This window comes from Rhinichthys klamathensis, unplaced genomic scaffold (assembly GCF_029890125.1).
Source record: "Rhinichthys klamathensis goyatoka isolate OS25496 unplaced genomic scaffold, OSU_Roscu_1.1 h1tg000244l_1, whole genome shotgun sequence".
NCBI classification, from domain to species: Eukaryota; Metazoa; Chordata; class Actinopteri; order Cypriniformes; family Leuciscidae; genus Rhinichthys; species Rhinichthys klamathensis.
The window spans coordinates 1,414,560-1,427,609 of NW_026606766.1; the positions used below are offsets into that span (position 1 = coordinate 1,414,560).

At 38.9% G+C, this 13,050-nt stretch overlaps 1 protein-coding gene and 1 long non-coding RNA gene across 5 annotated transcripts; both read left to right on the top strand.

The window, feature by feature from the left end:
* ssb (small RNA binding exonuclease protection factor La) lies at positions 1-12,346 on the top strand. 4 transcript variants are annotated; one of them, XM_056266050.1, is made up of 12 exons: positions 1-117; positions 603-661; positions 746-849; positions 1,775-1,949; positions 2,161-2,268; positions 3,205-3,308; positions 3,411-3,482; positions 3,565-3,607; positions 9,428-9,565; positions 9,679-9,871; positions 9,976-10,092; positions 11,299-12,346. In XM_056266050.1, exons 2-12 carry the CDS (start codon positions 605-607, stop codon positions 11,391-11,393), a joined length of 1,206 nt encoding a protein of 401 aa, XP_056122025.1. In that variant the 5' UTR covers positions 1-117; positions 603-604; the 3' UTR covers positions 11,394-12,346. The 4 variants fall into 4 exon arrangements, with proteins under 4 accessions (XP_056122025.1, XP_056122026.1, XP_056122029.1 ...); XM_056266051.1 differs by having other exon boundaries at positions 4-117; positions 600-661; XM_056266054.1 differs by having other exon boundaries at positions 57-121.
* LOC130100570 (uncharacterized) lies at positions 3,850-4,318 on the top strand. Its single transcript, XR_008808892.1, has 2 exons — positions 3,850-4,122; positions 4,204-4,318. It is a non-coding gene; the product is annotated as an uncharacterized LOC130100570 (long non-coding RNA).
* Positions 12,347-13,050: the final 704 nt, after the last annotated feature.

Below are 13,050 nucleotides of genomic sequence, written 5' to 3' on the forward strand. Positions count from 1 at the left end.
CCCCAGTCTCTGCGTGACGTCATTACCGCGCGACGCCATACTTGACTCACGGTCGGAATCGGATATCGTTTAGTGTGGCGTTTCATTGAGATCCGACAGGTTCAGAACGCAAGTAAAGTGAGTATGTCATTATTTCTTGTTTTTCCTGATATTTAGACTGTTGCGATGTTTCAGATCGGACCGAAAACATACGATTGACAGATTGAGCGCGCGACGTTTGTTCAGTATCATTCCGTGACATGTGGCGCGCGTGGCGTACATGATTTATAAACACTTATAACTGCTGTTGCCTGAATTTATATATGTTATTCACACGGCGTATTTTTAGTGCTGTTAAACACTGGGTTTATAAACTTCAAGAGACAACATTAATATTAAAATAGAAACTGCATGCAGGAGTTCTGCTGTACTCACACGTGGTTTGAAAATCATGTTCATGTGCATTTTTCATGATTATATAGGTTGTGATGTAACATTTTGATAGGATAGGCAAAAAATAAATAATGTGTTCAGACTTTTGAGCAGAATAGGCAAAAAATAAACAATATATGTGTTCAGACTTTTGAACGTTTGCAAGCAAGTGTTGTTTATCTTCCTAGTAGAGATGGCAGACAATCAGGAAATGTCTCCTCTGGAGAAGAAAGTGGCAGACCAGATTGAGGTGAGAGAATCATAAGTATGTTATCTTTCCAAGCCGCCAATCATACCAGTGACATGCATAATCAATGTTTCGGTCTGTGTTTAGTACTATTTTGGTGACCACAATCTCCCCCGAGACAAGTTTCTGAAGGAGCAGATGCAGCTGGATGACGGCTGGGTCACTCTGGAGACAATGCTGAAATTTAATAGGTAATTGCAAAAGAAATGCATCATGTTTCTGAATAAATCAAGTACACCTGGCTGCAGCCTGCAGAACGGGGCGGGGCTACACGTGTCGCTCCGCCCCATGCCTACTCTGATTGGCTCGATCGTCTTTCATAGGCATTCAAATGATAAAAAATGTGGTTCAAATTTATATGAACTGGAAAAGCTGTGCAGTTTCATAAAGCCTTTATTATAATGGACGGAAGAAGGTGAAAATTAGCATTTATGCTATAACCTGGCTCATTTACAGTCTGTACAGAAATGTTAAGATTGTTCATTAATGTGCACTGTCCTGAATAAATAAATAAAAATAAATAATAAAACATTGGCCTGTATCTCACAATGTTCTTGAAATTGTTTTGCTAAATTAAGCTGGTCTTTAGGCTAACATACAAACAACGCCACAACATTTAACCCTCTGATACTGTTCGTGTTTCGGTCAAAAACGATGCATTTATAATCCAGTTATTCAATTTGAGCCTGGACCTGAAAATTAAATTTTCAACTTAAACTGTCGTAAATCTTGAATGGACAGAAGAACACTATAAACTTCATCATGCACAATAAATGAACTATATGTTGTATGGTCTTATGGAGCCATGCGATAGGTTTGTGTGAGGAACAAAGTGAAGTTTAGCTCACAAATGTCTTTCAAATTTATGTGTGGCCCCTTTGGATGTGTCGTGCCAAACATTTTTGAAGGAAATTACATTTTAGAGCTGCAATGGTGAGTTTACAGTCAATTTAATAGCTTGAATTTTGGTCTGTTTCTCTACATAGCTGCACAAGTATAGTTCACAAGTTACATAAATTACTTTAATGAGAAAATGGCTACATGAAGACTCTTCATTGTGTCAGTCCATGTAACTTTGCTGCGGATGTGTCCCATTTTTTGTATTTGTCCTCGCAGACTAAAGACTCTCACGTCAGAAGCAGCCTTCATTGTGGAGGCGCTACAGAAATCTAAAAGTGGTCTGCTGGAGATCAGCGAAGACAAAACCAAAATAAGGCGAAACCCGAGCAAACCTCTTCCAGAGAACAGTGAGGAATACAGGGACGCGCTCAAACACAAATCCATCTACATGGTGAGCGAATGGGAACAATGACATTAAGTCCTCTTTCTGCCTACCCGTGTTGCTTTTGCTCTAAAGCAAACAGCTTATAATAATATTTGAACATGTCTAGTCCTCTGTAAAACTGGGAGATGTTGTCTTGTCCTGTTTTTGAGTCCTACAATAGGATACTATACCCACATTCTGCATTTTGTTGACTGTTGTTAATGTTTAAATTCAACAGAAAGGTTTTCCTCTTGAAACTACACTGGATGAGGTGAAAGAGTGGCTTGCTGATAAAGGAACAGTCGAGAACATCTACATGAGGAAAGGACCCCTGAAGACTTTCAAAGTAAGGGTTTTAAGAAAGTCCAAGCCGGCGTGATACGGAAGTTGTGATTGTCTTTTTTTCCAAATTTTGAGGAATCTCTGAGTGATATGGCTTCTCAATTAAGGAAAATTTTCGTTTTAAGGCATTTGTTTCAGAAACTGTTGTTTTATTTCTTAATTCGGTCAGTTTATAGCCTGGGAAATCCCAGACAACTTCTGGCAAATTTAGATTTGCTCTGAAAGTTAGTCTGGCAAAGAGCTCATTCAAGCCCATTTCCAATCCGTCGAAATCGCGGCACCAATCAGAAACGTTGGGGCGGGCTTTACACGATGACGACAGCGCTGGGATTTTGAAGCAGATTTTGTAGCCTACATTACAAAGATGGATGCCGCCGTCGAACATCACTCGTTCCAATCAGCTATCGCGTCTGTTTTAAGCCATTTAAACGTTTCCTTTTTGTTAAAAACCAAGCAAAGAACAACACTCGGAGATGTGTCTCCGCCGCTCTGCATACGTCATCTCCTTCATCGCTCTGATTGGGTTTAGGTCTATCCGCGACGTCCGTTGGTGACGCCCCTCTGGAAATGATTTGTCTATGACGCTTTGCCAGACCATAACTCAGTTACAACTGAGAATGGTTTGGTTTTAACCAGGCTAGTTAGTTTAGGCATATGAACATGGCAATGGCGTTCACGTTCAGTTTTACTCACATGTGAATTGCATAAACACAATTCGATGCTATTTGAAATGTTGCCTTGTGAAAGTGAACCTAACCAAGAAGAAAATGCAACATTGTAACAAATGTACAATGTCTCGGAACAAAGCAAACAATCTACAGGTGTAAAATGCCCTTAGTTAACAACATTGGGATACATTAAATTTTAATATATGAAAACCGTAGCCGGGTGCTGTCTACCTTATCAAAACTGAGCTCTATACTGTTGCTGTCGTCTGCAGGGATCAATCTTTGCGGTTCTTGAATCTGAAGAGGCTGCCAAAGCTTTTGTCGAACGTGCCGACGTCAAAGAGTACAAAGGGAACGAGATGATCGTTATGATGAAGTAGGTGCTTTTGCCCCATTTAGCTTTGCATGTTTACCTAGTAACTGAATGACATTGAATATACTGGTGTAAGAGGTGTTAACCTTTGACCTCTGTCTGTAGAGAAGCCTACTTTACTAAAAAGATGTCAGAGAGGAAGCAAAATCGAGTGGAAGCAAAAGCTAAAGCAAAAAGGTAACGCATAACAATACATATTTTCTACTAAAAAGTGAGATGAGATCTAAAATGTTATAATTGGTAAACTTGTGCATTTCAGTGAAAAGGAGGACAAGCAGAAACAAGCTGAAGAAGAAGAGCTGGTGAGTTTCATGCAGAAACTCAAATAAAAGATGTTTGTGTTAAAGGGGTCCTATTAAGATTTTTTTTACATTTTCAAGGCATCACCTTTATTTAAATAGCGCTTGATACAATACATATCGTTTCAAAGCAGCTTTACAGTGATAAACAGGAAAATAACGATTCAGTGATGCAAACAGAATTCAATTCTGCTTTAAAGCAGCTCTAAAAAGACGATAGTAAACGGTCATTCATTTCGGTGTAAAATACATCAATTATGAAATGATTTGAATTCAGTTATAAAGCAGCTCTGCAGAAAACAGTGATGTCATCGTCCAGTTCAGTTCTCATACAATGGTGTCAGTACATTCAGATTAATAATATTGTTGAATCTTAAGTGTCCCCAACTAAGCAAGCCAGAGGCGACAGTGGCAAGGAACCCAAACTCCATTGGGTGACAGAAATGGAGAAAAAAAACCTTGGGAGAAACCAGGCTTAGTCGGGGGGCCAATTCTCCTCTGGCCAACCAAAGAACACGGTGTGTTTATAATTCAGGCTGCAAGTCAGATTGTGGATCGGAAGCTTTCAAAATATTTCATCCAGTTCCTTCTGCTTGAAGATCGTTTTCATCAAGCTGGTATGGAGCCGACGCTGGCCATAGGGGTCTGTGCGGAGGACTTGTCTGGTTCTTGGGGTCTTTGCTGAGGATCTGTGCTGATGGCTGTCATATCAACGAGGTCTTCACAAGGAATTGTTCTAGTAGACACGGTCTCTGCTGGCATTCAGGGCTGCGATACTTCCTGGTTCTAGTAAGAACTCAACCAGCTGGAGTTTGTTTATTAAGCGTGCAGGGCAACCACCTAGTAGAGCATTACAATAATCTAGCCCTGAGGTCTTAACTAATTTTTCTGCATTTGTTGAGAGAATATGTTGTAATTTAGATATATTTTTAAGATGGTTTTACAGATGCTAGAAACGTGGCTTTCAAATAAAAGATTGGTATCAAAGAGCACACCCAGGTTCTAGGGGTGGATGGTACACAAGTCACGGTTCGGTTCAGACGTCACGGTTCGGTACGATTTCGGTACAATGGAGTGAAAAGCAAAACAAAAATGCAGAAGGCATTTTTTAAATAGGTTTTATTAAAGGAACACTCCGACTTTTTCGGACTTTAGCTTATTCACTCTATCCCCCAGAGTTAGATAAGTCCATACACACCTTTTTCATCTCCGTGCGTGTTGTAACTCTGTTTGACGCACCCACCGCTAGCCTAGCTTAGCACAAAGACTGGATGTAAATGGCTACAGCTAGCATACCAATCCTAATAAGTGACAAAATAACGCAAACATTTTCCTATTTACATGTTGTGATTTGTATAGTCACAGAGTGTACAAATAACGAGGTCATATGAGACACAGATATCTTTTAACCGTATAAATATTGGTAAGTATATTTTCAGAAGGCGAAGCACTGCTACTTGGGCGGAGTGATTACCGCAGCACCTGAGACGCACCGTGGTGAGGAGCAGAGAGTTCGTTCAGAGTTGGAGTAATAGAGTCAGCAATTACTAGATAGTAAAAGCATAGTTTACAATCATAGGTGTTCGCTGTATTGTAAAGAGCTGCGACAATAAACGGGAGACCAGGTAACACCATAATGTTTCATAGAATTCCAACCAAAAACGCTGACCTGATTAATCAATGGCTAAGTTACTTGCTCTGGATATTGATCCAAACACACCTGAAGAGATCATCAAGGACCATCGTGTTTGCTCAGTACATTTCACTGAGGACGACTATTTAGAAAAAAAAGAATTTGCCACACGGACCATGAAGCGTGTGCTGAAGGATATGGCCATCCCATCGATAGCACAGAACAGGACAAAGTGGAGCGGCTGCGGTAAGTGTCGCGTTATGTTTTTAGATGACTAGCCTACTGTAACAGTGCCATTAGCTGGATCTACTGTAACGTTAATGACACTATTATATGAATACGGTGGTCACTACTATTGCAGTTGTTCCCGGGCTCCATGTATCCCCTGTAATGTTAGTATTGTGTTGTCACGAACGCGCTCTATCGCCCCAGTAACAAATGAGCGGAGCTAGAGGTAAACAAGAAGAAACAACGGTGCTGCGGTTATCACTCCGCCCAAGTAGCTGTGTTCCGCCTTCTGAATATAGTTCCAAATATTTATACTGTTAAAAGATGGCTGTCTCATATGACCTTGTGATTTGTATAGTCACAGAGTGTACAAATAACATGTAAATAGGAAAATGTTTGCGTTATTTTGTCACTTATTAGGATTAGTATGCTAGCTGTAGCCATTTGCGACTGTACACAAAGTAAACACTTAGCAGTTTGAATTATGTCCTGAATGAACAAAATGACGGAGTATGTTTCCACTGTTGGATCTCTCTCTCTCTCTCTCTCTCTCTCTCTCTCTCTCTCTCTCTCTCTCTCTCTCTCTCTCTCTCTCTCTCTCTCTCTCTCTCTCTCTCTCTCTCTCTCTCTCTCTCACATACACACACACAGTTTGATCGCGCGCGCACACACACACACACACTCCAGCATTGCAATCTTGACATCACAGCCTGTTAATTATGCTGCGTTCACACCAAACGCGAATAGAGCAATATTTATCTCTATTTAGAGATTTATTTATTTTTATACCGTGTATTCTCCGTGCATATTCGTACACCGAACCGTGACGAAGACTTGATAGAACAGCCATCAAGTGTTAGACAGTATTCTAGGTTATTACATGCGAAGGTATTCTAGGTTATTACATGCGAAGGTTTTTGTCCAATAATTAAAACCTGTTTTTTTCAGAATTTAGTAGGAAATTACTAGTTATCCAAAAAAAAATTTATCAACTATGCATTCAGTTATTTTGTGAATTGGTATGTTTCGTCAGGGCGTGAAGAAATATAGAGCTGAGTATCATCAGCGTAACTAACGCCAGCAGAGAAAGCTAACGCCATGCTTCCAAATAATATCTCCCAAGGGTAGCATGAACAGGGGAAAAACAACGGTCCTAGTACTGAGCCTTGAGGTACTCCATGAGTGACACCTCTTCATTTACTGATAACGGTCGGATAAATATGATTTAAACATGCCAATGCACTTCCACTAATGCCAACATTATTTGTTTCTATTCTAAATAACGTTGTGGTTGGCACTACGATCCAGTAGCACTAATAGAAAGATACAACCTTGATCGAATAAGAACAAATCATTAGTAACTCTAATAAGAGCAGTCTCAGTACTATGATACGGTCTAAATCCTGACTAGAAATCCTCACAGATATCATTTCTTTCTAAGAAGGAACATAGTCGTGAGGTTACTGCCTTTTCCAGTATTTTTGACAGAAAAGGGAGATTCGGCATCGGCCTGTTCTCTAGGATCAAGTTGTGTGTTTTTTAATGAGAGGTTTAATAATGTCCAGCTTAACAGTTTTTGGTGTGTATTCTAATGGCAATGATGAATTAATAATATTAAGAAGAGGCTCTATGACTTCTGGAAGCCTCTCTTTCAGTAGCTTGGTCGGTATAGGGCCTAACATACTGTACATGTTGATTTTGAAGATTTAACAAGTTTAGACAATTCTTCCTCTCCTATAGCAAAAAATGAATGGAATTTTCAACTTTCTTTAGTGTGTAATGTTGAAAGTTGTGGTTATGTTAAAGGGATGGTTCACTTTGAAATTAATTTGATATGTTTTAGCTTACCTCAAGGGTGTCTTTGTTTCCGCAGAAGTTTCAATTTTGATATTTTTAGGTCAAACCGTTCTTGTCTGTCAGTCATATAATGCAGGTCTATGGTCACCACCTCAAAGAGCATGCACAGAGAAGTCCAAATTAAACATGATTTAATGACTCGTATATGTAAGTACACATTGATGGCCTAAGACACGAAACGAGCGGTTTGTGTGAGAAAACGAACAGTAATTATATCGTTTTTACCTCTTGTAAACACAGCCACGTCCAAGTGATCTGAGGGCGCCGGCGCTTCGGTCTGTGTGTTACAAAAGGGTAAAAACCATATAAATACTGTTCGTTTCGTGTCTTAGGCCATCAATGTGTACTTACATTTACGAGTCATTAAATCATGTTTAATTTGGACTTCTCTGTGCATGCTCTTTGAGGTGGTGACCATAGACCTGCATTATATGACTGACAGACGAGAACGGAAAATGTAAACTTCTACGGAAACAAAGACACCTACAACTTGGATGCCCTTGAGGCATGGGTCGGCAACCCGCGGCTCTAGAGCTGCATGCGGCTCTTAAGCGCCGCCCTAGTGGCTCCCTGGAGCTTTTTCAAAATTTGAAAATGGAAAAAATATTTTTTGTTTTAATATAATTTCTGTAGGAGGAAAAACATGACAAACATTCTAAGTTTTTCAACGTTGTAAAAATGTGTATAATAAATATTTAATTTCAACATTTCTGTCAACGAAGAATTTACGTCATAGACTGTGACACACGTGTCTGTCAGATCGGCGTGATGCCAGACCGGTGGCTGACAAACAAACAAACTAACCGGCGGGTGTGTCATGGGCCGTGGATCCCAAGGGGAAACAGAGAAAGATAGCTGAGCACTCCCAACGCAATAGAGTGCGGCGCGGGACTAGATTTGATGGCCAAGTGCGAGCGCGGGCGCGTGCGGTAATGCACTCACTCTCCTAAAACCAAATAGAAACGATTTACAGGCCAGAATTTCTATTCATAACATGTTTGCAGCGTTGAGCGATATAGCCAATCACAGACATATGTGTTGATTTCTTGAACGCAATGGCCAATGAGAAGCATTTAAGATAGACTCCCCTCACCGCTCTAAACTGACTTTTTTGTTCAGTGCTGAATTCTGTATGCTGGCAGATCCTCTAATTATAACAAACAAAGTGTGGATATTATGAAAGATTCATTGTGCAGTCAGCTTCATTGAGAATAACAGAGATGTGTGAGATCGCGATGAACTGTCAGCTTTTTAGGAATTATTAAGAGAGCGCACTTTGCGCGGATTCAGTCAAACCATGCATGCAGTAAACTGCTTGCTTTTATTTTAAATTAACAGTGGTTTGTGTTTTAATACTTTAATAACACATAATTTATCAGGAGGATGTATGGTGGCGACACGTAGGCTAACTTGAAAGTATTTGGAGGTCCAGAAAAAAAGTTTATTTGCGGGCGGGAGCAGGACAAAAAATAAATGTTGCGGGCGGGAGAAAGAAAGTTGAGAATGTCAGTTATAACGACCCACACATTAAAAAATGGTCGGGTTAAAATCGGGTTCGGGCTCATAATTACGTTTAATGTGTCGGGCCGGGCGTGATTTTTTTGGGCCCGATCTAATTTGTAGCCTAGGCTACTTATCATTTTGATACTAATAAAGCTAATATACCACTTACAGCATGTGTTGCTTTCATTATAAGGCTTATATAAAGCTTTTAATTTTTTGCGGCTCCAGACAGATTTTTTATTTATTTTTTGGGTCCAATATGGCTCTTTCAACATTTTGGGTTGCCGACCCCTGCCTTGAGGTAAGCTAAAACATTTCAAAAATGTATTTCAAAGTGAACTATCCCTTTAAAGGCGGTGACATTTTCAAAACACTAGAAGCGGGTGACCAATCACAACACACTGGTGCAGCCGACCAATCAGAGCATGTTGTGCTTATCTTAAATTTTACTACTTTTGCTAAAATGTCAAATATGTAAAAAAAAAAAAAAAAATCATTTCAAGCATAAAAACCTATTCTAGTAGACCCCAAAAAGAAAATCAAGACTTTGAAAGAGTGCATAATGGGTCCCCTTTAATAATATCACTCTTCTGTTTACCCAGAAATCCCTGAATGATCAGAGAGGCTGTCTGCTGAAGTTCTCCGGTGAATTGGGTCAGACCTCGAGAGAAGATTTTCACACGGTCTTCTCTGATCATGCCCAAATTAAATGGATTGATTTCACCAGAGGAGCAAAAGAGGTGAGAACAGAGACTGTATCACTCTAATGACAACATCATATAAATAAAGTAAATCATTTGATTAATACCTTAAGGATGTCTTTCATTAATTTTGTCTTTGATATCCTCCTCAGGGCACCATTCTGTTTCACTCAAACGCTAAGGATGCCCTGCAGAAAGTCCGCGAGGCTATGGCAGGGGAGGATCCGAAGGTTAAAGACCATGTTGTTCAGTGGGAGATACTTGAGGGAGACGCCGAGATGGAGATGCTGAAGAAAATCATCGAGGATCAGCAGGAGTCCATTAACAGACGCAAACAAGGCAGAGGTAATTCACAGGACACAGTAAAGACACGCACATGTATTTGAACCCATATTATCTCACTTTTTAAAACATTTGCACTTGTTCCACGCCGTATCCTATAATTGCAGGAGGTCACAGGGGTCGTGGAAGAGGCAGGGGAGGCCGCAGAGACCGAGGAGGACGAGAACAGACCCAGTTCAGGGGAAAGAAGACCAAGTTTGATAGTGATGAAGAGGGAGATGAAGGTAAATTAGTGTCACATGTGGGTGTTTTATTTTTAACAAAATAAAATAATATAATTTATTTGGTTTAAATATAATTTCATTACTTTATTATAATTGTTTTATTTATTTTTTTGCAGTACATTTTCTTTACCTCCAAGTTCTCATGCCTAGTAATATTTATAATTTTTTAATATCATTTAGAGGCTTAATTATATTCTATTAGAGATGCACCGATTGATCGGCTGGTGACCGGAATTGGCCGATTTTCACGTGATCGGTCAGTCTGACATATGCCTATTTTATGCCGGTCAAATGCAATCGGGCGCCGCATGATTAACATCGCGTCACACGTGCACGCGGAACGCACATGTAGGAAACCTCGTGAATTACGGTCGTTTCACACCGCAAACGTGAGCAGCGCGTATTATTTCCGGCGTGCATGTTAATCAGTGAGTGCGTTCACACCGCGAGCAGGAGTCTATTTTTGCTGCACTGCTCACGCTCAATTAAAGTGAAAGCACACTTTTGATGGACAAAATAAATATGATTTATCAAAAAAGTGCCCAAAATGCACAGAATTTGCATGTCTGGTGTGTTTTAACAAGAACTGGAGTATATGTCAAAAGAAAATGAATTTTCTTTTTGAAATGATCACATTATTTTAGTTGGATATTGGATGTGAAAAGAAGGAAATGGTTCTTCCATAACACTGCACTTTAGATGTGTGTGAATTTCCCACACCAGGAGTCATTTATATAGCCCTATTTTATAGCGATTACTGTTCAATGCAAAATGTAAAATGTTCAACTAAAGAAAAGAGAGAAAATAAATATTTGTGTGTGCTGTAAAGTGGTTAGAAAAAATGAGAAAATTATAATCGGTGCATCTCTTTATTCTATACTTAAGACAAAGTCTAACATATTTTCATTGTCAAATTTACTATAATAATAATAATTCATCTTATTTTGCACCAAAGTAGAAGTTTATTTAAATAATTTCCACTCTGTTCTGTAGACAACGCTAAAGATGTTCTACGTAATTGTTGTCTTTGCCTTCATGCACTGGATTTGCATGGCTTTTTTTTTTTTTGCACAACTATTTTATTAAGAAGCTAGTTTTTTCCCCATCACCCACAGACTGGTCAAGTGTTGAGTAAATAAATGCTGAGTTTGCTTTAAGTTTGGCTTTAGTCATATGAAAACATAAATGTATTTTCCCCTTCAACAGCACCCGCCAGTCCAAAGAAGAGACCCCTTGATTCGAATGGACAAGATAATGGAGCACCGGTTTCCAAACAAGCAAAAAGCGAGAATGGTTCTTAAGGGCAAAGAGCCGTGGCCTTCATTTTGTACTGTAGATGTTCCCTAAATTCAAGAGATCTGGAAAATGCATTCTCAGACTACTTCCTGTGTCAAAGGCTAAAAGCTGCACAAAAGCTTTACGCCACACTTTACCCTTAAACTCGTCATGAAAAAGGCATCATGCATCAAATTCTTATGGAATTGTTTTCTTTGAACAAACATCCTGGATGCCGGTTATTTATTTGCCATAAACACACGTATGATTTAAGATCTCATAAGCAGCTTTATAAATGTGGCGTTTTCAAAATCTGTTCAGCTTGTTCAACACAGTTTGCTGGTAACGCTTGTGTAACTATTGACATCTTTGTGTGTTCTTTCAGTCCTAGAGCGGTGACAGTCTGATTACTCTGTACCGATTAGTTTTTCAGCTTTATCAAGGAGCTGATTATTGGTTCTGACAGCATTTGTATGCAATACTGTATTATTTTTTAGAAATGTTTGAGGCCTACAAGTAAACTTGTAAGGGTTTGGGAAATGTCTGAATTTTTAGTCTTAATCTAGTTTTTTTTTTTTTTTCATTAACGAAAACCTATTTTCTGCCTGTTAAAAATATTCTTTAATTTCGTCACTTGCACAAACGTAGCACAATAAGTGTGTGGAATCCTTATTTCTTTTTCTTCGTTGCTGTAAAGTTGCTTCAAGTGGTTACAGAGGCATGTAGGTCCAGAGAGTTTTCATTAAGAGTATTTAATTTTGACTGAAGATTTTTTTTAACTCACCTTTTCTTTATCACAGCAACGGAAACATGTCTCTTAATCTAAAGTGCTGTTTTAGATGCCATGCTTCATATTTACCCCTTCAGGGCTTCAACAAGCACTCATTTTTTCCCTTGTTTTTTACTGTATCTCATGTGTTAAGATGAATATTACACACATTTAGAATTTCAATAAAGATCTTGAAAATCAAAACTGTAATATGTGGTTTTACATGGAAAATGGACACTTGATGCAGTAGCTAGTAGGGCTGGGTTAAAAATATCTATTTTTCTATTTTAATCACTCATTTTGATGAAACAAATCGATCTTTTAAAATAAAAAAACTTTGTAGCTCCCATCCAATAAATTGCAATAAAATTTGTACTTTGTTACTTTTGTTACTCCGCTTTCAAACTCTGTCTATTATTATTTAGTTGTGTGAGTGAGTGAAATTCAAACAATAAGTAACGTTTTTGCGCTCTTTAATGTCACGTGACAGATCGCAGTACCTCAGTTCAAGTGAAGCGCACGCGTGACGCAAACCATCTCTTCTGCTTTATATTTACAGCACGGAATAAACCTGAATGGACATCAGAAGGTATGGTGAAAGATACATTGCAATTTACCGAAATCCTTATTCTCGTGTAATTGGTCAGTCAGTGTTTTTATCGCCATAAAGACATCAAGAAACCACTTGTCAACATTAGCCGACTGTGTGAAAGGGGCTAATGTTACTTGTCTCTTACCTCAGAAAATTCATTCAATGTCCATAAACTCGCTAGTTAGCTAAAAAGATTAACTCCAGAGAGGGGCATTTTTCATATTCGTTACATAAAAATACAATCTTTTCCCCTTAAAGGGGTCATATAATGCCATTTTTGTACAAGCAAATATGATTCTTTAGGGTCTAAATTAAAAGTTTG

What these genes read in the sequence shown, in the direction of transcription:
- ssb (XM_056266050.1), top strand. Translation starts at nt 605, where the DNA reads ATGGCAGACAATCAGGAAATGTCTCCTCTGGAGAAGAAAGTGGCAGAC. An exon ending in GAGATGATCGTTATGATGAA is followed by an intron (nt 3,309 to 3,410) that starts GTAGGTGCTTTT and finishes CTCTGTCTGTAG; the next exon opens with AGAAGCCTACTTTACTAAAA. An exon ending in GCAAAAGCTAAAGCAAAAAG is followed by an intron (nt 3,483 to 3,564) that starts GTAACGCATAAC and finishes TGTGCATTTCAG; the next exon opens with TGAAAAGGAGGACAAGCAGA.